This window comes from Tauraco erythrolophus, chromosome 1 (genome assembly GCF_009769465.1).
Source record: "Tauraco erythrolophus isolate bTauEry1 chromosome 1, bTauEry1.pri, whole genome shotgun sequence".
Taxonomy (NCBI): Eukaryota; Metazoa; Chordata; class Aves; order Musophagiformes; family Musophagidae; genus Tauraco; species Tauraco erythrolophus.
The window spans coordinates 77,184,053-77,206,059 of NC_141465.1; the positions used below are offsets into that span (position 1 = coordinate 77,184,053).

Here is a 22,007-nt window from a genome sequence, read left to right on the forward strand (position 1 = left end):
CTGTTTTCCACTTAGTTAACAAGGCTGCAAGTAGCTTTTATGGAGCAGATGCATTCTGGACATTCCTCTCTATTTTTGATTGGTAGCACAACATGACTAGTCTATCCTTCAGCTCCACTTGACCCCTGTTGAGAGAAGACAGTGAATTTTATATACCAGGGGACACACATCACACGCTGTGCGTCTGAGAACCCCTTATATTACAGCTTCATTGTGTCTGGACAGACCCTTCCCTGAAAATATGTATTTTAAAATAAAATTGTATCTATCTTCATACAGACATGATAAAAGGCCTCTAGATCAGGATCAATTCTCCTCAAAGCAGCAAGACCTTTCCTTATTCAATAATGGCACCATAATAGTGACACTGATGGGAAGTTGAAAGCAAAGACATGGATATTAGTTGTTTTTAACTGACTGGAGAAGGTCTTATCTGTCAGTGAACACTAAACATTTCTCTCTTCTTTAAGTGCTAAGCAAAAAACATGGGCATAAAAAAGGACGACTTAGCCAACACCATCACCTGGCAAGACACTGAAGGTGATTTTCCCAACTGCAGTGATGTGGAAGTCGGTCTGAAGACTTTGTACCTCCCCATTATGTACACCATCTTCTCCCTTGTGGGCTTCCCAGGAAACATCATTGAAATTTGTGTTTACAACTTCAAGATGAGGCCTTGGAAGAGCATCATCATCATCATGCTGAACCTGGAGCTCATGAACCTGCTCTACCTCACCAGCCTTCCCTTCCTGATACTCTACTACACCAGCGGTGAGCACGGAATCTTTGGCGAATTCATGTGCAAATTCATCCTCTTCGGCTTCCACTTCAACTTGTACAGTAGCATCCTTTTCCTCACCTGCTTCAGCATTTTCTGCTACTTGGTGGTTGTCCACCCTATGAAGTTCTTCCATGTCCAGAGGAAGCGGTGGACAGTGGTGGCTTGCGCAGCCATTTGGGTGATCTCACTGACAGCTGTCAGCCTCGTCAAATTCTTGATCTCCTCAAAAGAGGCACAAAACAGATCCTTATGCCTTGACTTTACCAATTCTGAAAACCTGGGTGCCATCAGGTGGTACAACTGGCTACAGATGGCCTGGCCGCCTTCTTGCACTTGCTGACGGTGACTCTGTGCTATGCGCTCATTATTTACACCTTGGCTACCAGGACCCACACGTGGACTTGCTACAAGCAAAAGGCTCACAGACTTGCTGTCATCCTCTTGGTGGTCTTCTGTGTGTGCTTCCTCCCCTTCCACAACTTTTGGGCGGCTCAGGTTGAACTACAGTTATGTGCAGTGAGCTGTCACATGGAGAAACAAATCCACTCTGCCTATATCATCTCTCGGCCACTGGCTGCACTCAGCACATGTGGCAACCTGCTACTTTATATCATGATTGGAGGTAACTTCTAGCAGGCCATCATCTGTCTTTCAGGCTGTAAGTGAACCAAATAGGTCGAGCAGCCCTGGAGCAACAATTATGTTATCAAGTCAGAACTCGCATTACAGTTATGAAGGAATCTCAGCAAACCTGGGATGGCTTTGGTGCCGTAAGCTCCTGCGAAGGCAGGTGTGTTGATATGGTAGCAAGAATTGCAGCTGGCTTCTCCCTCTCTCTGCACTGGAGCACTTGTCAAAAAGCTGTCTCAGGAGCAGGTTTATATATACCTTGCTTAGCAACCAAGGACAGGGGAGTGAAAAGAAAACATTGTAAGCCACCTCGAAGGTGGAAATCAAAACCACCTGACCAGACTGTTTCCAAAGACATTGGGGAAGCACAGGGCGCTCTCACTCTGGGCTTTTCAGTTGATTACAGAAACACAGAGAGTTTAGTTTGGACTTTAGAACAACTTCCATTGATTTCAGTGTTGTCACTGATGTAGCACTTAGCTTGTTACAGCCCAAGCGAAATGCAGCAGATGTTGTCACGGTTGCTGAAATCACTGAATTACATACTTAGAAAACACCTAGATAAATCTGACGTTTTCAAATGAGATGGATCTGATAAACTTAAGCATAGGGCACTGAGGACCTGAATGGTGAAATCTCAGAGCTGGCCTAGGGAAGGATGAAAGGAGTACCAGAGGAGGACTTACATGGTGAATACAAGGAGATATACAGAGATAGATATATACATATCTATAAGATATATATATGTATAAGAGGAGATATATATATATATGTTAAAAATGGAGGAACAAGGAATTAACAGTCACATTAATGTTCATCTCAGAAAAATACTGAAACAAACAATCAGATGACAAGTCTACAGAAGATGGATATACGTGAATATCAGCCAGTATGGATCTAACAGCAATGTACAATCCCAGATCATTCTGATTTCCTACTACAACAAATTAACAGGCTCGTACGTGAAGAAAAAGAAGATGATGTTATATACCTTGGCTCCAGAAGGAGTTTTGACACTGTCTGAGATGACACTCTTGTGTGTAAGCTAAGGAAACGGTCTGGAGGACACTCTTTTTGCTGGTTACAAAGCTGTGCTCAAGAGTGGAGATATTAGTGATTTACTATCAGACTAGCAGGAGCCACTGAGTGGGGATTTGACCAGCCTGTCCTGAGTTTAGGGATATTTAGTGTTTTCATTAACAAATTGGATGATGAAATAAAGTCTGTTTTTTATATTTGCAGATGATGTGGCTGAGAGGAAAAAATCACGTTGACAAATTGCAACTATGGTCGGAAAACATACTGGATGCTATTAGACAGTGACACATGCAAAGTACTATGTTTAACTAGAAACAATGAACTGTAAAAATGCAAAAAGAGAAAAAAAAATTAGATAGCAGTTTGGCAGACGAAGATCTGGAGTTACGACAGCTCACAGGCTGGACAGGAGCTGACAGTTTCAGTGGGCTGACAGTGTCTGCTGTGGCAAAAAATGCAGATGCCATGCTGGGATGCATGAATAAGAACATAATGTGTGAGATTTGTGTAGAGCCCTTATACCCTATGCAGCCTTGTTACCCTCTCAGCTGGTGCACATTGCTGCCCTTCAGGGGAACATAGATAAGAGGAGCATGACAAGAGCACCCAGAGAAATGACCAAAGGGGAAGGAACCAGACAGAAAACCAAACGGTCTTAAAACCCCTCAAGGGTGGATATCAGGACGGACCTTCTCTCAGGATGGGTAATGAAGCACTGGAAAGGACAGAAAGAGTCTCCACTGCTGGATGTCCCTAGGAGAAAGAGGCAAACAAGCCTGCCTGACTTCCAGAGGTCCCTTTTGGCCATGAGGCTCTGCAATTAGGCTAGTGCCTAGTGCTAGTGAAACAAGTGGTGCCCAGGAGCATCCCTGGTGCCAGAGCTTGTCCCACCATGCTGTCACCATGCTGGGGGAGCGTCAGGCAGGCAGCTGTCCGGCAGCAACCAGCATGCTGCTGGCAAAGCCTGGGCACCCACTTCAGGCTGGCACCTCGCCTTGCAGACAGCCCATACATACGCAGCGCTGTGCAGGTACCACACCTACATAGGACAAACGATGACATAGCAGTGTTTTAATGTGCCTTGAGAATGTTTGAAATACTTTATTCTGTACAGACTCAGCCATCAGATGCATCTTTTCGAAGCGGTGCCACAGGCCTTTTCACCTGTTGTTTTCTATTTTAGTTTATCATCTTCTGTAGAGTTGTCAAAGTCTGAATTTTACAGGTTACCACTAGATGGTGATCATTCATGGTCAAGCTACCTGGTTTCACACACGCATGTTTGATTCAAATCCACGAGTTACACAAATGCACAAGGCAATTCACACACATAAAAATATTTTTCTGACCTAGATTCGTAACATCGCAGCTTTCCAACATGGGCAAAAAGTACAAACGAACTGCATAAACTCTCTTCCTCTTCCACGTAAGTGAAAGCAGAAGATGTGTCTACGACTTACACATACACATCTGAAGGAATGGATTAAAAATTATCTTTTTTTCCTCTCTCAGAACATTTTTAATTCTTGTTCTCAGAAGCTTTTCCTTCTCAAGCCCAAGCCGAGCTTATCACACACGAACAGAAGCTTTTAAAATTTAACTACACGTACAATATAAAATGGAGCAGCTGAAGGTAAAAAGTGTGAAATGGAAGAGTTCAAGGCTTTCCATCTCTGACAGCAAGAGTGACAGTCCCACAGTTTCAGTGACTTGGAGAGGGGCTATCTTTTTGCCTACTCCTCTGTTTCCTTAGCTGTTGTTTGGTTGCCTTCTTCCTATCTCACCTGCTCATCCACCACCTCTCTTCATTCAGTTTGGGCTAAACTAACTGATTTTAAAGTGCCAAAGTAGATTAGGGAATGCTCCTGGGAGCCATAGTTTGCTAGTGGTGCAAGAACCTCCAGAAGGGCATTCAGATCTTCCAGTAGCATGGCTGGTTCTGGAAAAAGAAAAAAAGTTCAACTGCTAATGCAGGCATTTTTAAAGCATTTGAGGACTGCCCAGGTGCTCTGCAGGACTGACAGATCATTATCTCATGTGACTCATTCCTTTTGCTTACTGAGAAGGGTGACATCTCGATAACTTCTATTTTTAGCAGCTGTTGAGCCTATTGCTGAAACAAGGATAAGTGCTTCAATTGCGGTAAACAAGAGGCACTTTCCAAGCTCTGTATACAGTGTGACAACACAGCTACATAAATTACTACACTATTGCAGACTAATTCACAGGATAGTTGTGCTTCAGTAACCAGGCTTCTGTCAAAAGTCTCTAGTATGTGTGCAGAGATGGTCAGTCATGTCAACTGAAGTACCTACCAGCAAGCTGCTCTCTGCCTGGGACCACGGAAGGACCAAGAGAATAACTTTGCCACGTAAACAGGGTTCACATCTCTCGAGAGGTTGTCAACTGTGATGATACTAAAGAGGAAATTTGAGAATTGCTGACTGCTTTTGTAGACATGTCAAACCTTATTTCTAACCTGACTGCATCTATCTGCCTTTCAAGCAAGTCTGTGTCATACCAAACGCTTGAGTGTGTGAAGCAGAGTGCATGTAGGATCAAAATGAATGGCATGGTAAACAGTTAGTAGAGAGAAAAGCTAAAATAGCTTAAGAATGGTCTACTTTAACCAGCTCTGTGTTGGGTATTGATGTGAGATAAGGCTGCAATTTTATCCCGATGAAAGGATATGCGCCATTGGGATGCTGTGGCATTAGCTGTACAGTGTAACAGTATGGTAGTGATCCGCCACGTGAAGCGGAGGGTAGTGCCAGCCTTATCACTGAGTCATTTAGAGCTCAGATAGGTGTTGTCATTTTGCTGACAAGGCTAAGCGAGGAGAGCAAACATTGAATGACTGCTTCCATCTGTCCCTATTTTGTACTCTGAAAATGCAAGTTGAGTGAACCTAAACTTTAAAGCAGCAAACAACAACCGAACACGTCGCTATTCAACTCCTACCAGCTCCAAACTGTATTTGCCTTTCCCTGCCAGCAGAAAAGGAGAAGAGATGTAAAGGAAAACACTTTGTGTGTTCCCTCACAGCTCCCTTGTGTTTTGTGACAGTAGAGGCATTCAGTGGTGCTAGCTGGTGCCACTTCAATGTAAAGGCCACGCAGTCTAGGAGGGCAAAGTTTACCCTAAAGAAAGTGTATTTCAAGGTCTGATTTCTGAATAGTGACCGGGAAAAGGCAGTACTTTTGACTGAGATGTCTTGCTGATTCGGTGCCTGAGCTTACTGGGTGCTGCGGTGGAGAGCAGAGTGAGTTGGACATCTTCTAAAGCAGGAGAAAAAGATATGTTCCTGCTTTGAGTCAGAGGTGGACTCTGGGACCCAGAAGGAGAAAAAGTAAAGTTGGTAAACAGTGAGCTGAGAGTCTTTCCAAAATAAAATTTAAAGCTCAAATGCTGATTTTTTAAAACACACAGAGAGAACATGATTTTTCAGGGCTGCTACAGGCAAGTGTAATGCAGAGTATGTTCGATTCATCATTGCTAGAACTTAAAAGGCATCTGAATTAAAAGGTGTTTTATCTTCTAAGATGTTTTCTTGGTTTCTTTGCTCCTTAGAATGGTTGATATCTCTGATTTCTAAACCAAAAGAGAGGTAGATGCCTGGAAGCTATAGAACCAGTAATGCTCTCCACTCTTACAAGGAAAACAAAATTCTGAGCTTCTGGTTTTTTAAAAAAAGGGAAAGACGTGTTTTTCCAAATTACTTTATGGATTTCCTTTTACTTTGTAAAATAGTGAAAGAAGATATGGCGAAGAAGAAAGAAATACAACTTTTTGCACAGACAGACAATGCCATACTGAATCCTAATAAAGCAAGGTAGAAATTCTAGTTCCTAGAGACATCTTTCTTTGCTTGTTTTCATTAAATATGGTTGTATTTCCAGCATGCTCCCTGCTACCCAACTAGCAAATCTGATGCCAGGTTACTTGATCCTTCCCTCTTCCTTCACTGCCTCTAGCCTGTTGCTCAAGACCCATCATTTTGGAAAAAAATTAGTAAGAAATTCATTCTGTCCCTTCTAACTGTTCTGCTAAAATCTTTGTGGCTCCCATTTGCCCCCAGTTAGCATGAGCTTGTTGACTGTGTTCCAGGGTGCTTTCAGGACAATTTCCATGCATCTGGCAGATCCCTATTTTGTCAGTGGATCTGTGACAAGATATTTTGGTATCACCACAAGAACACCCTTTGATATTCTCACCTCTCTTCTCCAAATTTCAAGGCCTTCCATGGTGCCAACCACCTTGCAAAGTGATGCCCTGGACCTGCAGCTGGCAGGACTAGAAGACACCTTCTCTGGGGGTGCCTCAAAGGGCATCCAAGGTAAACCTCCTGCTCTGCTCTTGTTACAGACCTGTTAAGCTGGGCAAAAAGGAGATGATTTGGCACAAAACGGGGAAGCATTATGAGTGGATTTGTTTCCAGTCCCAAATGATCCCAAAGGGGCAATTTTCCACTGAGTGAGCCAGACTGGCCCAATCATTTATGGCCTCCGCAATAATGAAGAAGACCTAGCAGACAACGGCATACCATTGCACTGTGCAACAATTTTGAGCAATAAATCTTTTTAAGAATTCCCTTTTCGCTTCGCTTCGTGATACTTTTTATCAACAGGAACTTATCTTAACAGATAAGGCAGCGGCACTTGCCTGCAGGAGTTTCCTCACATTTACCTTTCTGCTAGTAAGTGGCTCTGAGGTATTTATATATCGTCCCTATTTTACAGGTGATGAAACCGAGGCACAGTGGACTTAAGTGACTTGCCTCTGGTCACAAAGCAAATTAGCAGCCAAGCAGGGAAGAGATCAGTTCCCAGCCCTGAGCTTTTGCCAAGTGCATTTTAGGCTGAGGGTAAGATTTTCAAGGGACTCTCGATTGCTCAGTTGTGGCACTTCAGTAATAAAAGTTGAGTTAGAGCAGTTTCTGTGCTGCTCAGGCCCTGGTTCATCTTCAACGTCGTACTCTGCGTCTGTGGAAGGAGCACTTCTGTTTTCCTTCAGGGGAGGTTTTGGAGGACCAGCTCTTTATTATGAAAGTTATTCAGCTACCACTACGTGTGATGTCAACTAAGAGCCAGTAATTAGCTGTATTCACCCCATTTACAGGTTTGTATCAAGTTTTTGTTAATTTACAGGTTAACGTGAAATATTAGGAGTCGCGTAGAGAAACCCTTCAGGCTGAAATGTGTGCTTGGCACCAGAAGTTGTTCTCCTCGGGGTGCAAGGGTCAGAAATAAATTTCATAACTAGTGCGCTGCCTTCACCCAAGGGGCAGAGTACTGCTCACCACGTACGTACACTGATGCTGAGGGAGCGGACGGGTTCAGCTAACACACCTCAGGGCTGGGGTAGCCCCTTCCCAGCACACACCAGTTCAGGTCCAGCAGCCCATGTTCTACCTTCAGATATGGATGTCAGCACTTTTCTTCTACTGGCAGAAGGGTAAATGGAGTTAAGATGCAGATTTATCACATAACTTCTGAGTTTACATCTTTTCTTTGACTCAACACGATTAATACGGCTATACTTATCGAAAAAAATATTCAGCTGACAAACACTAGTGAAAATCTAAATCTGTCTCTCTTCCAGAACAAAATCCTAGCAAGCATAGCCTCCATCCTTTTTTTCCCGAAGTGTGAACTGGAATCTCACTGAGGGAGGGGAAGGACAGGAATGGGGCATGGTGTTTGCTGGAAACACCATGAAGATGTGTCCTGCAGTAACTCCAAGCTGTGCCCAAGGAGTTCCAGCCTCCTGTGCTCCTGCAGCGTGGCTCTGCAGGTGCTGTGATTTAAATTCCCACTAGAGGGTAGACAAAACTCTTCCAGTAAAAGGATCACCCTGGAAAAGCAGAATTATGTGGGGAAACAGTGTCTGATGTGGAAAACAAGGTCTGCACTGGAGAAACAGACGACAGTAGTAAGAGGAAGAACAAAATTATGTTCATACCATCTGCAAGAGCAAGGTGGGAGCATTGAACCAACTTTCTCTAAAGAAAGACAATCTCTGGTTTATACTTTTAAATCAAATACAGCTATAGTGGCTATGTGGTTATAAACATGTAAATCATAAATCAAATACAGCTGATCTTGCCCCTACAGGTGCTATCTCACTGTGCTGGGTTTACATGATGGAGTTTTGGTAGCACAGGAGGTGTTGTGGAAATGGCCCCTGTAAGTAGCTGCAAAAAGCTTCCCTGGCTCCAAAACCAGCCTGACCGGTCTCTGACCAGGTCAGACCCCCATCCTCTCAGGCCAGGGACGAGCCAGTCAGTACCTCTGAGAATGCCCTATTTAAGATAGGTTTCTCTGAATCTTGCTGTGGGAGTGGAAAGAATGGCTGTAGGCATGAGCATGTCTGCCCCTTACTCGCCCCAAAAGAGCAGATCCTTCTGCAGGTGAGCATGGCAGTCTCGAGGAGCTTCCTGCATTGCAGATAAGGGCACTGGGAAAATATGTTCTCACCATACATCCCAATTCTCCGAAGCAGACTTTCACACTGATTCAGCAAGCCCAAAGATAGGGAAGCCAAAGCAATTCAAAGTTTATTTTCTAATTTAGTCCCAGATCTACAAAGATGGCCTAAGGCCCAGAAGCATCACCTATGCTAGAGAAATGCCATTTTTGAATGCCAAACAAGGATTTGATCTGATCTCCTTAAATGTCACTTGTTTATGCTGGCAGAGGTAAGAACCAAAGAAGGCCTATCAAAGAAGTGGAGCTATCAGAGGCATTCCTGCATCCGGGACACCTTCCACAGCTAGGATAATTACAGAGTGAATTAACTGTACTTTGGAAGGCAGGTATGGCAATGTTTGCTATCACAAGTGCTGCGCTGTCTCATCTCTCCCCTAAATAGACATTTTCAAAAGAGCACATTACCCCTCTGTTCTAGATGAGTCCCACCTGCTGATCCCGCATAGTCTTGTGGGCGACAATGACTCTCCAGTCAAGTGAGTTGATGAAACTGGGTAAGATGTGGCACCACAGGCAGTAGTCTCCACAGTTGTCACATTGAAAGCTAAATAGATGTGCCTGGAGAAGGATTTCGTTTGTGGCCCTAATGAGCAAGAGAGGAGCCCTTCAGGCAGCAGCACGTGTTTTCACTGCATTGAGGCACATGAATCCATTGTAAAAAGATTTTCATAGCACAATACTGGGAGCGAAGGAAGAAGCATTAATCCTGAATTATGGTCATGCCAAATGAGGTTAAATTATGTATTCTCTGACTTGTACTGCAAAGTGCAAATGATATCTCTACTGGATGCTGGAATGGGCTAAGGAGAGGTATCTGGAATTTGACACAAGGCTGCATTTGTTGTATACTGGACTATTTCAAGAGATCAGATTACTTTACCCTGTGGCTATCAATACCTCTACCACCTGTCCTTGCTGTGATAGTGAGGATAACTACTTTAAGTGATATAGATAGCATGCAAAATTCTTCTGTGTTTGTCATTTTGAAGAAAAAGTAATATTTTACTGAAGAAAGAGTAATTGTTACACACAAGTCTGTGATAGCAGATGAAAAGTAGAAAACCTCTCTTGCAGGGAGTCAAAAAGTTGAATTTGGTAAGGAACAGATGGATCTTGGCAGCTGTGTTCTTTCACCAAGTGGTTGCCTCAGGGGAACAGTTGGTGTTAACTTTTGTACAAAATTCCCTTTTCTTGTATGAACTAAAAATACTGAAATACAGAGAGATTACCTTTATTCTAACACCCTCTTACATATTAACTTTCGAGGCCATTAGAGAAATTCAAGGCTGTTCCATTGGTTTAGCAAAGCTTAAACCATGTACTTGGCTTCAGCAGTACAGTAAGTCGTCCTCGTTGCTGTTTTTCTGGGATCCATGAAATGTATCATGTCATCAACACAAGTTGCCATCCTAAACCTTTCTGCTCCCAGATGGACAATGGAGACTTTCGTACCAGCACCCCTATGTTGCGAGCTAGAGATACTGGAGGGTGAAATGCCACACAGCTTGCCAACTAGGTCTTCAGACAAAGAACAAACTATATCACTGCTGAACCCCTCTTTCTATTGCTTGCACAGCCATCTCTGGTAGATAATTTGTTATCCTCCACTCTGCCACACAGAGGCAACATGATACGTCACTGCCACTTAGCAAAGAGATCAGCAATTTGGCCTTGCTGTCCAGTAAACTTCAGCCCAGTCCAGCTGCTGCCATGTTAGTGCTGAGGATTATCTGTGTATGCCAACCATTGAGGGAGACAATTAGGAAAAATTGCCCTGCTTGAGATAAGAGGGATGCCCTTGCTCCCTGAATTAGGGCTGGCTTCTCTGTGCCTAGTTTATTTGGGAAGAAATCAGACATGCTGATTTCAGTGAATCAAAAAATTTCTGACAGAATGTTTTCCCCTTGCAAAATACTGAATCAATTGAATCAAAATGCTTCATATGAATGTCTTGAATTTATCAAAAATGTCAGTAGAAACCTGGCAGATGGCATCCAGGCCAGTCTCTCAGCCAGCCAAGCAGTCCTGGACAGAGAAGAGGGGAGCCGGTGCTGGTGGGCTGGAAAGGGCTGCTTCATCATCCGTTGGATGGTCCAGCACCATCAGATTCTTTCTTGGGATGGAGTAGGTTTCTCTCTGAAATGCTCTGGGGGAGGGACACAAGAGACACAAAATTTGATATTTTGCTTCTTTTCTCAGATTTTGCACAAAAGCTGGTACTGCTGGGAGCTGTGGCTGAGCTGCTACTCCAGGCACAGGTAATACTGATGAGAGTTTCTAGGAGAGAAGTGCAAGGCCCAGCTCTAGGATTTTTAGCATGACAAAATTTTCCATCCAAGTCCAGAGCTCACCCTTATTATATTCACTGGTGATTTGGGCAATGGAGTATAAAGTATATCCTTTAAGCATGCAGTTGACAACTGAGAGGACTGCCACATGCCCATGGACATCATTAGATTCAAAGCACTTTACAGAAATTGGAGAAATGATCTGAAAAAAACAGGATGCAATGCAATGAGTACAAATGCAAAATTTATGCTTGTAAGAAAATAACCCAAACTGCACAAATCTGAACTATCTGCTAAGGCAGCAGTACTGCAGTAAAGAATCGAAGGGCTACGCAGGTCACAAGCTGAACATCAGTCAACTATGTTGTGCTGTTGTGAGAAGGGCAAAGAGCAGAACGGGACATAGAAATAAGAGCACGGATTGCTAGGCTGGCACAAGTAACACTTTTGTTTTGGTAGCGTGTCTCCTGGGGTGGCATGTCTGGTCTGACACTACTCTTCCAGAAGGAGAGGAACTTGCTGGACAGGGAGCAGAACAGAGGTTTGAAAAAACAAAACCAAAAAAGAAAAGTTTGTGGGACTGAGAGTCGTTCAATCAGAGAAGCACCACTGAAGGAAAGATGATGGTGACCTTCAAACATGTGATCTGTATCCAGAAAGCGGAATGTCCCCAGGTGGGACTAGGTCGGGAGGATGTCAGACGTGAGGCAGCACATCATGTGGGCACAGAGAAGCAGAGGAGCGGTTTGGTAGGGAGAACATTTTAGAAGAGGTTGGAAAAGCATCTGCTGGGACTGCCAAGGATATGACCCTGTCTGGGACAGCAGATGAACTGCATGTTCTGAGGAGTTTCCTTCTACCCTACCTCCTGCAATGACTTGGGCAAAACCCCTTTCAACCAGGACAGAGGATTTAATGAGAGACAGGCATCTCCCTGTGCGCACCAGGATAGTCCCTCAGAGAAGCGAGGTGTCTGTGCCCGGCTCCTTGCAGTGACTGTGCCACAAAAGTCAATGGATTAGATACTATGCTGTGGTCAATTAACTTGGCTCCAAAGCCAGTGGCAATCACAGAATCACAGAATCACAGAATCACAGAATGTTAGGGATTGGAAGGGAGTCCATCTAGTCCAATCCCCCTGCCTGAGCAGGACCACCCACCACGCGTCCAGGTGGGTTTTGAACATCTCCAGAGAAGGAGACTCCACAACCTCTCTGGGAAGCCTGTTCCAGTGTTCTGTTACCCTTACTGGGAAGAAGTTCTTCCTCATGTTTAAGCGGAACCTCCTATGTTCCAGCTGATATCCATTTCCCCTTGTCCTATCATTGGATGCCAGTGAGAAAATCCTGGCTCCATCCTCATGACAGTCACCCTTTACGTATTCATAAACATTAATGAGGTCCCCCTTCAGTCTCCTCTTCTCCAAGCTAAAGAGACCCAGCTCCCTCAGCCTTGCCTCATAAGGGAGATGCTCCACTCCTTTAATCCTCTTTGTGGCCCTGTGCTGGACTCTCTCAAGCAGTTCCCTGTCCTTCTTGAACTGAGGGGCCCAGAACTGGACACAATATTCCAGATGCGGCCTCACCAGGGCAGAGTAGAGGGCGAGGAGAACCTCTCTCGACCTACTAACCACACCCCTTCTAATACACCCCAGGATGCCGTTGGCCTTTTGGCCACAAAGGCACATTGCTGGCTCATGGTCATCCTGCTGTCCACCAGGACCCCCATGTCCCTTTCCTCTGTGCTGTTCCCCAGCAGTTCAGTCCCCAACTTGTACTGGTACATGGGGTTGTTCTTACCCAAATGCAAGACTCTACACTTGCCCTTGTTGTATTTCATTAAACTTCTCCCCGCCCAACTCTCCTGCCTGTCCAAGTCTCTCTGAATGGCAGCACAGCCCTCAGGTGTGTCAGCCACTCCTCCCAGTTTAGTGTCATCAGCAAACTTGCTGACCATGCACTCTATCCCCTCATCCAAGTCAGCGATGAACATGTTAAACAATGCATCAGTTTACACCTCCTTAGAATACAATGTGCAAAATCTGATGCAAAAGCTTGGTTAGTGACTCCCTTCTCAGGTTCCAGCAGGCCATCAATCACACCAGCATTCAACAGGAGATTTGTATGTTGGCAAAATGAAGAGTAGTGGCTAAAATACCTAGCCTGACCCCAAACAGCCTGAACACGCAGGGTATTATATTTTTTATATCCTTTAACACATTGTATCATTTCATTTTATCACCAACTGTTAAACAGTGCCCTTGTAAAAAATAAAAAGCCAGGGTCAAGCGCACAGAGCTTCTTCTAATTGTCTTTTCTTGAGAAGTGTAATCTTGTGTCCCATGGTGATGTGATTTCTTTCCTGTTCAGAGATACTGAATTTAGAATAAGTATAATAATACAAGAATAGTAATAGATACTATGGTAATAATATAGTAATAATAGAACAGTAATAGATACTGGTATTTAGAATAGGCAGTGCCAGCTCTGAGAGCAATGACAAAAATACACAGCATCGTTATTCTGTACCACTGGGTTTACAGAACATTTGCTTGTAAAGGCAACCAGGTTAACTGTTTTCTGCTAATGCTCTGCTTGAATAGAGAGTGCAAAATGCATGCCTTCATCTCTTGCTTTAGTAGGTATTTCCCTTTGAAGATACGGCTCCAGCAGGAACCAGCTCCACCGCAGATGGAGGCAAAATGTTACTTTCTGAATTACGTGACTCTGATTTTCTGATGCGCCACAATTTTACATTTGGACTATATAAACCAATGAGGTCAGTTCACTGCTCTGTCTTCAAAATGACAGAACGACACTCACGTTTAACAGAGTGCTGGTGTTTTAGCTGAAACTCAGTCCTGATGGAGACAAATATGATATATCAGCTTACAGCAGAGATCCCTGGCTGCTCCAAGTGTGGTGGGTAACCCTGATGTTGTGTTAGTTCAAATCCTGTGAAACTCAGAGGGAGAAGATTTGACCAAAGCCCAGGAGTGGTCCTGAAGCTCTTGGTGAAAGGTAGTATAAAATAGCAAAGCAAGAGAATTCCTCTGCAGAGAAGAGCTCCTCTCTTTCATATATTTGATATAGATGAGCACAAAATAGCCATAGGAAAAGGGTTAGATTTAAGTAAAATGACAGTATGCATTCCACAAGCTCGATTTACACGAATTGTCTCTTTGAAGGCTATTTCAACAATCCACACCTCCACCCAATCTGAATCGTTGGAGAGCCACTTAATTGCCTGAGGATAATAATACTTAGCATTTAAGCATCATTTAAAGAGCACAAGCCTCTCTCAAAGGCAAGGAAGCTGCATGACTCTGGGGGTGAGGCCAGCAAAGCAACCTGAGCAAGTGCAGAGGAACAGAGGGAGCTGCCTTCATGCTGTCATGTTTGTAGAGGGGTTTCTTTACCAGGATGGATGGAATGGGAAGGGTTCAGGATGAGGAGCCTGAATACCTTCCCTGTCTGCACAGCTCTTTGCCTGAAAGCAAGGGAGATTGCTCAAAAAAATACAAGGCCTTTGGCTCTGCAGTAAAGTGATGATTTGCAGGGCATTTCCTTGTGGGTTCCTAGTTCTGTCTATTTTATTGCTGTGGTCAAGCAACCTCCTAATTTCACTTTGGCTCATTTGACGCAGAATTATTTCTGTTTATTGCTTTATGATAGTAAAATTCTACCTGATAATTACCTTACTTTGTCAGAAACAAGTACTAGTAATGCAAACAACTAATTTACCAGTTTATAGCTTTAGCGGTTTTGTGAATAAAAGGATTAAAAAAGATAAGCTTGGGAGAGAAATGATACTTTTCAAATATGAAGTATATTCTACATGGCTGAGCTCCCTTCCTTATCCTCCTTGTGCTCCTCTTGGCACCAGTCTCACTGGGAACGGTTCATTTCCAAAGCGTAGGAGGAATTTCAGTGGGCGGAAGATGGGCCCGGAGCGATAGGGGTGCGAGTGGGAGCAAGCGGGGGGATGGTGGTAGCAGGACTGCAGGGACCAGCACAGTAATGAAGTGAGCCAGGGTCCTTCTGCCAAGAGCCAGGCATTAAGTAAGGGCTCCTGTTAGCTGAAGGAATGCTATCTGGCTAATCGGAAGGCTCGTCTTGGGCTGTGTATATTACATTCCTGTGTAGAGGGCTGTGACGGTACAAGTCACTTTCTGAAGACAAAGCTTTATTAGAATGGCCTAAGGCAAAGGGCAGACTTTCCTTCACGTGCCATAGCACCCTGCAAACAAATCACAGGAGCAACAGCGCCACGGCAGAATATGCTTTCAATGATTGAAAACTTGCTTGTACGCCGGAGGCCACATTAACAGCACCCTTTGCTGAGTCCTGTACTGATGCACTACTGGAAGCCAAGGATGTACATCTCATCTCACAAGAGTTTAGAGGCTGCTTCATCTTGGAATTGAAAAAAACAAAATAACAAGGCAGCAAATTGGTCCTCTCTGTTTCCAGATTGACTAAGCTGGGTCGTTTTCAGGAGATGCCCCATTACCTGAAACAATTACAACGGTTGTCCCATCTCCGATAAGTTTAGTTTGGCTTTTAGTGTCTCCTGGGAAAACTGACTGGCGCAGCTGCTGTGTTTAAAGACACTTCATAGCTGGGTGCTCCTGCGGCGTTTTTTATTCACCATTTTATGGTCTTGCCAGTGCTGTACTAAGGTACCTGAGCACATACTGACTTTGGGCAGGCAAATTGCCCCATTGTCTTTCCTCTCCCCATTCCCCATGGGGCAACTCACCTTCTGAAAGTTCAGCACTCATCTAAGGGATGCAGAAGGTTTTATCTTCTGTGCCCTGTAATCGATGAGCACCAACTCAATTTAAGGACTGATATTAGCCATAAAATAGTGCCTCAGACCCATACAGGCTATTTTTGGAACTGTATTGAACTACTTCTGCTCAGCTGATATGGCAGCAGCACTGCTTATATTCCAGATTATATATGCAATTTTCCTAAGGTAAAATATTCCTTTCCAGAAGTTTTCATTAACAGTCTCTATTACCTACATAATTGGATGGCAGCATTTAACTGTGATTAATTTAGAGTTACTGTGCATTTAGAGATTAAAAAAATGCTGCCCTTACCAGTCTGTCTCAGGGGAGAAATATGAAGGGAGAGCCGGAGCGGATTTCCCCATGTGATGAAGAGGCACAGTATCATTCTCAACAGAACCGAGCATCTCCCAACTGTGGCCTGATAACAACTGTAATTAGGTATTCAATCACACACAGAGTAAGATCAGCCAAACAAATGTATGCCTGCTAAGGAAAATAGCCCATGGAAAGATTATATGTTTGCTGAACCAAAAATAAAATGTATAATGAAAGCTCTTAACACTCTGGACCCTAGCCCCTGCCCAACAAACTGCCTGTTTTCCTATGTAGTTATTAACCAGAGCTATCCTTGCCATTTCTACTGTGCCGCACCGGGTGCTGTCATGTCCAAAGCAATTCTGAAAGGAGTCTTCCACTCATGCCTGTGGATTTTAGACCAGGTTTGATGAGATGAGAATGGCCCCTGTGCTGGAGGACCCTCATGCCTACAAGTCCTAATTACAGCTAAGTTCAGTGGTGATGCTGAGACACCGCCGAAACAACCTCTTCTGCCCCAATGCCCCTGAAAGCTAATGGCCAGCCCATTCAGAGGAAGGAGACATAGTTTGCAACCAGCCACAAAGCAAAATAAAAGTAATGGACTTTCTTCTCCCCTTCTCTATTTTAGACTGGAAGTTTTTGAAGCAGATTGTGTGTTCCAGGTATGCAAACTCATCTGTCATCCTCTGCATCCTGTTCACCCTGCCATCACAGAAGGAAAAATACAATATGAAAAGATGATACTATTTGCGTCATGCAGTCTGTGACAACTGACCCAGTCTATAGGATAAAGTTTTAAGAGGAGTTATTTAATTAATAATCCTGTCATCAAATCTTTCCAGTTTCCTTTCTATGCAGTGACTAAAAGTAACATGTATATACACATACGAACTCTGTGGGATTTTACAATGGTTGTTTCAGGAAAGGTGCAAATAGATAGCTTTCTGCTGGCAGATTACTAGTCTTTGCAATTCTTATCAATACTCATTAAATTAGGGAAAATGACAGCCCGTCTGACAAATCAATCCAGCCTGTCTGGAGAGTTGAAACAAGAGATGAGTGCTGTCTCCTGGGGAAACATTGCGGGAGCTTAGCTGCAGCTGAGAGTGGCTAGTTGCTGGTGACAACGAGAGAAACACCACTCCTTAGTAGGAACATGCTGTGCAACCTCACTGCCAGCACGAGCCAGACTACCTCTGCTGTCCTCCTCTTGCCTCTGGTCAGTCCCTCTCACTGCTTCCCGTAAGCCCTGGAGCCCTCACGTCCGTGAAAAGAGCCATAGCCCCTTACCAAAGTGTCAAAAAGCTAACCCAAGAATAAGAAAACTGGTTTGTTTTCAGTCTTAACCAACTTATTCACACTTATCCGACACATCCCATGATTGCACAAGCACTGAGGCTGTTGAAAACATGTGGTTTAGGATGAGAGAAGGGAGGTGATGCTGTCAACTCTTTTGACAGCAGCTTGCATCGAGAGTCACTTAAGCCAACTGTGAAACCACAGGGCATTTTGATTTCCATCCACTGCTTGGAGAGGGGAGTGGAGTGAGAGTAGCCTTAAAGCACGAAAAGGGACATGTTTTTGGTAAGGATAAGATTGGTCAAATGGGCAGATTTAAAAGGTGCATGGACATGAGATGGATAAACTATTGGTAAAGAGAAAAGGCCCACAGGCTGAAGAGTTGAAAGTCACACTGCAGCATCGCTTCAGTCATAGAGATTCTGCACAATGCCAGGCAAGTGATTAAATTAGATATTTGCAAATGGCCCTTTTTAGTTTAGCTGTAATTTCCCAAGCGCCTGACATGAGCCCTGGAGCCAGTCACATGGCCGCACTCGAAGTCAATATTTCCAAAGGTCTATGTGCAACCAGAAGTTGCTGAAACCCTAGTGAAGGGTGCAGGGAGGCTGGGGTGAGGCAGGAACCACATAGTCTCTACAGTTAATGATGAGACAAGATTTAGGTAAGCTAAACAGCATAAATTGATCTCCATGCAGAGCAGCTAGGCATGAATGACCTTCTATTAGTCACCCTCTTTTGAAATTGGTCTGAAAATGGGTGTTCTATTTTCTTTTCCTGCCCACAGTCAGATACTCGGAGGTGATATCAGTGCCTACTTGAGACCCCAGTGTCCCAAATCCTGGGCGGTTCTGGGCCACAGTGCTGGGAAAGCCCATTTCTGCTTCACGTAAGGCACTGCCACTGCCAAGGAAGGATAAATACCAGCCACTGCTGCACAGGTTTTCTATTGCTCAGAGGTATAATGGATTACGTAGTGGATTCGTTAAATGATCCCTAACTATAATTAGCTCCCTCTGTGCTTGTAACATTACAGCCTCATACAAATGGTTCCTAACGACACATGCAGTGTCTAGAAACAGGGTAATAGCTATTTAAACTGTTGCTGATCCCCGAGCTGGTACATGGCAGTGTATTTTACAATTATTGAGAAACTTCAGACATCTTTTAAAAGTGCTCTGGGCATTGACCTAGAGAAAATCTTGGTCAGATGAGAACAGAGATGATGCTCTTCCCCTAATGGTAACAGATAGATAATGTGCTAGTTGTCAGACATTACTGCTGCCCCAGTCTTGATTGTCCCCATTACCACTCTTTCCCTGCAGTATGATTAGCAAAACAGACAGTCTTCTCCCAACTCATGCCTATGGTATGGGCACTCAAGGAGAGTCAAGACAGTCTTCCTAAAAATATTCTTATCTGTGTGGTTCTCAGTAACTACACTGACATATATAATGTTCAGAAATGAAAGCTTGCTCATTTAATACGGGATCATAAGCCTCATCAGTGAGTAGGGCTTATAAAATGCACCAAGGTAAAAAGGCTGCTGGCCACACTGGGCAGCTGAGGGCTCTTTGCACGGGGAAGGTTGCACACTCAGGGACTGAAGCCTGCACTTTCAAAATTCAAGATACGATGCCTTTTTTTTCTTTTAAAATAATAATCTCTTTTGATCTTGTTCCTTGAACTAAGGATGATAATGAGATTTTTATCCAAGACTAGTCTTTTGGTTCAAGAAGCATGGAAAATTGCAGCTCTTGAATCATGAAGCCCAAAAGGAAAGGCTCAAAAGAAAACAAGTTTGCAACTTCAGCTATCCCAGTAATAACCTGCCAACACTAATTGTAGGTATTTTATTCACCAAAAATAAGTAGAAAGTGTGCCACAGTTCCTGAAAAGCACATCATGCCAAGAGAGAAACCTTCATTTCTTAAATGAGATGAAAATTGTACTTTGTTAGAAACTTGTTTCTAATGAAGACATTATGTCACAACGTTTTTCACCTGACCTTGAAATGGCAACACACCTTATTCACTTTGGTGATCAGGTTTCACCTTACAGGAAATGGAGAATGAATTTAATTTTCTCTTTTATAAACACATGCGTGCACACATACACTCTAATTTAAATGTGATCTGCTGCTATTTGAATACTACAGGTCTACCTCAGCACGCAGAACTGCTGCCAGCAAAGTGTGATCTGCCTGCTGAAGGCAAGACAGCATGAAAAAGAGATCTCATACGGTCACCCAGGTGTAAGAGCTGATACTGGAGCCCGTAACTGAGGTTTTCTACCAGTCTCCTAATTTACGGCCACATGGAGTCTCAGTCTGCCAGGGAGTGAATGTACGTGGTTGCAAAGCCATATTAAAACCTGCTTCTCTGTGAGGAGGACATAAATACATTTCATTTGTAGTACTCTTTGCTCAAAGTAGTATCAAAGGGAGAAGCAGAATTGCAAGTTTCCAGGTAAGAAATATTTCTCTGTTTTCAGTTTGATTTGCACTGATCAGCAGTGCTGGAAAACTAAACTGGGGATGAATAAAATATTCTAGAAAATGTTGTCTAACTTTCCTTGAAATATACCAGTGAGAGGCATAAATGTGCGTGACAGTAGTGTCACTGAGCAGCAGCAAAGAGAGAAAATGTGTACATCCCTAGCTTTTGTCTGAATGTAAATCTGGATTTACTTAAAACAAGCTTCATAGCCTTTACCTAATGCATCTTTGGCTGCAAAGCTGCTATACCAGAACTAACATTCGTACTGAAAAGCATTAGTGTTTTAACTAAGTTATGGGGAGATGGTTCAAATTTCTCTCTGACATGCTCCTGAGTAACAAAGTGATAACCATCTTTCTAACTGGTTATGATCAAATAACTCCTGTTGTGTCCCAGCTTTAATGACTGGCTTTGTCAGAGAAAATTTGTCATGCTCAGAAACATACAGGTAACATGCTAAATGCCGTTAACTGAATCACATCAAAAACTAATTCTATACACAGGGTTTACAATACTGTAATAAGGGACAATTCTGTATGTTTTTTTTTTAATGCAATGACTTCATCCTGGATATTCAATGTAACACGGAATTAGTTTAAAGACTGTTTCTAGGAGAAGAGAGAGGGATTTGGGCTTGATAGTACCCCGTCTAGCAGTTTATGAAGTCACTTAAAAATATTTTCTCAGATGGAATAGGTTAGGTTCTGGAGGAGTGGTGCTCACCTGAGATGTGGAAGACACACAGTGGCATGCCTCTTACTTCACTTGAGACATCTGAAGATTAGACATCCAGATCTGAACTAGTCACATTGGGCTGCCTTTGTCATTAATGGAAAGAGATAAAAATCTCACTTGTAGGAAGGTGTATTATGTCCTGGAGGAACCTACATCTCTCCCTTGATGATAAAGCGGAGCTTAGGAGGACTGGCTCCACTTTAAGCATCTAACTTTCTGATATCTGAAGTTAGATGAGATAATTTTCATCCTTGGTTACCATTCTTTCAGGTTAAAACACTACCAAGAAAGGTTATGTCTTGTACTCGCTGTGGAGAGACCCAAATTGGCTGTGGCAGACGAGAAACCGTTTCAGAGACAAGTCTATCTAGCTCCTATTCGCACAAGATGGGAAGCAAAATCAGTGCCTTCACTCAATATCTGTGCTTTCCATCTTCCCTCTGCACTTTGAGAAACAGTCTTTAATCATTAAAATCAGTTTTATGCCACTATGAAGCTTGATTTTTTTTTTAAGAAAATACATTTACACTAGTTTTATACTCTGATGATTCCAAGAGAGTAAGATCACATTCAGGGGATCAGCCATGATTGTCAGGTTATGGGAAGATCAGGTCCTGAGATGTGTATCTGAACTTAACATATTTTGGTTTTTATGAAACCAGAACAGCATCTCTGGTTTCATGAGCACAAAATACTGATTAGCTCACGGTAATGAAGATAAGATATGGGTATGGTTCTACTTTCTGAAAGGCTAGGACTAATTCATAGTTTTGCAAAATCTAAGCCCAAACTCTCTCTAGCTCTCTAAACGTGTGCTTCCTACTCCTGAAGGTTTGCAGATAAGCAGTAATTGTCTTCTTCAGTGTAGGAGGTTAAATAGAACAAGAGTGAAATTAATCATTATCAATATTAAACATAAGGGAGAGGGAAGGGTGAAATTAAACATTTGAGTGGGGTTATCTAGATCAGAGCTGGGTATGTTAGCAAATCCCTATTCCCTCCCTCTACTATGCCTTGTCAAACATACGACATTTGCTCCAGTGACAAAAGATTTAACTGAATGCATTTATCCCAACAAATCAATTAAAACTAAATATCTGATTTTTGTAAAGCTTTAAGAAGATTTCTGCAAAC

At 43.3% G+C, this 22,007-nt stretch overlaps 1 protein-coding gene across 1 annotated transcript; it reads left to right on the forward strand.

Moving 5' to 3' along the window:
* Window positions 1-485: 485 nt before the first annotated feature.
* Window positions 486-1,447, forward strand: LOC104383986 (2-oxoglutarate receptor 1-like). The gene is given in 2 exon segments (XM_009992288.2): window positions 486-1,095; window positions 1,098-1,447. Coding segments are annotated over 2 exon segments (960 nt in total).
* Window positions 1,448-22,007: the final 20,560 nt, after the last annotated feature.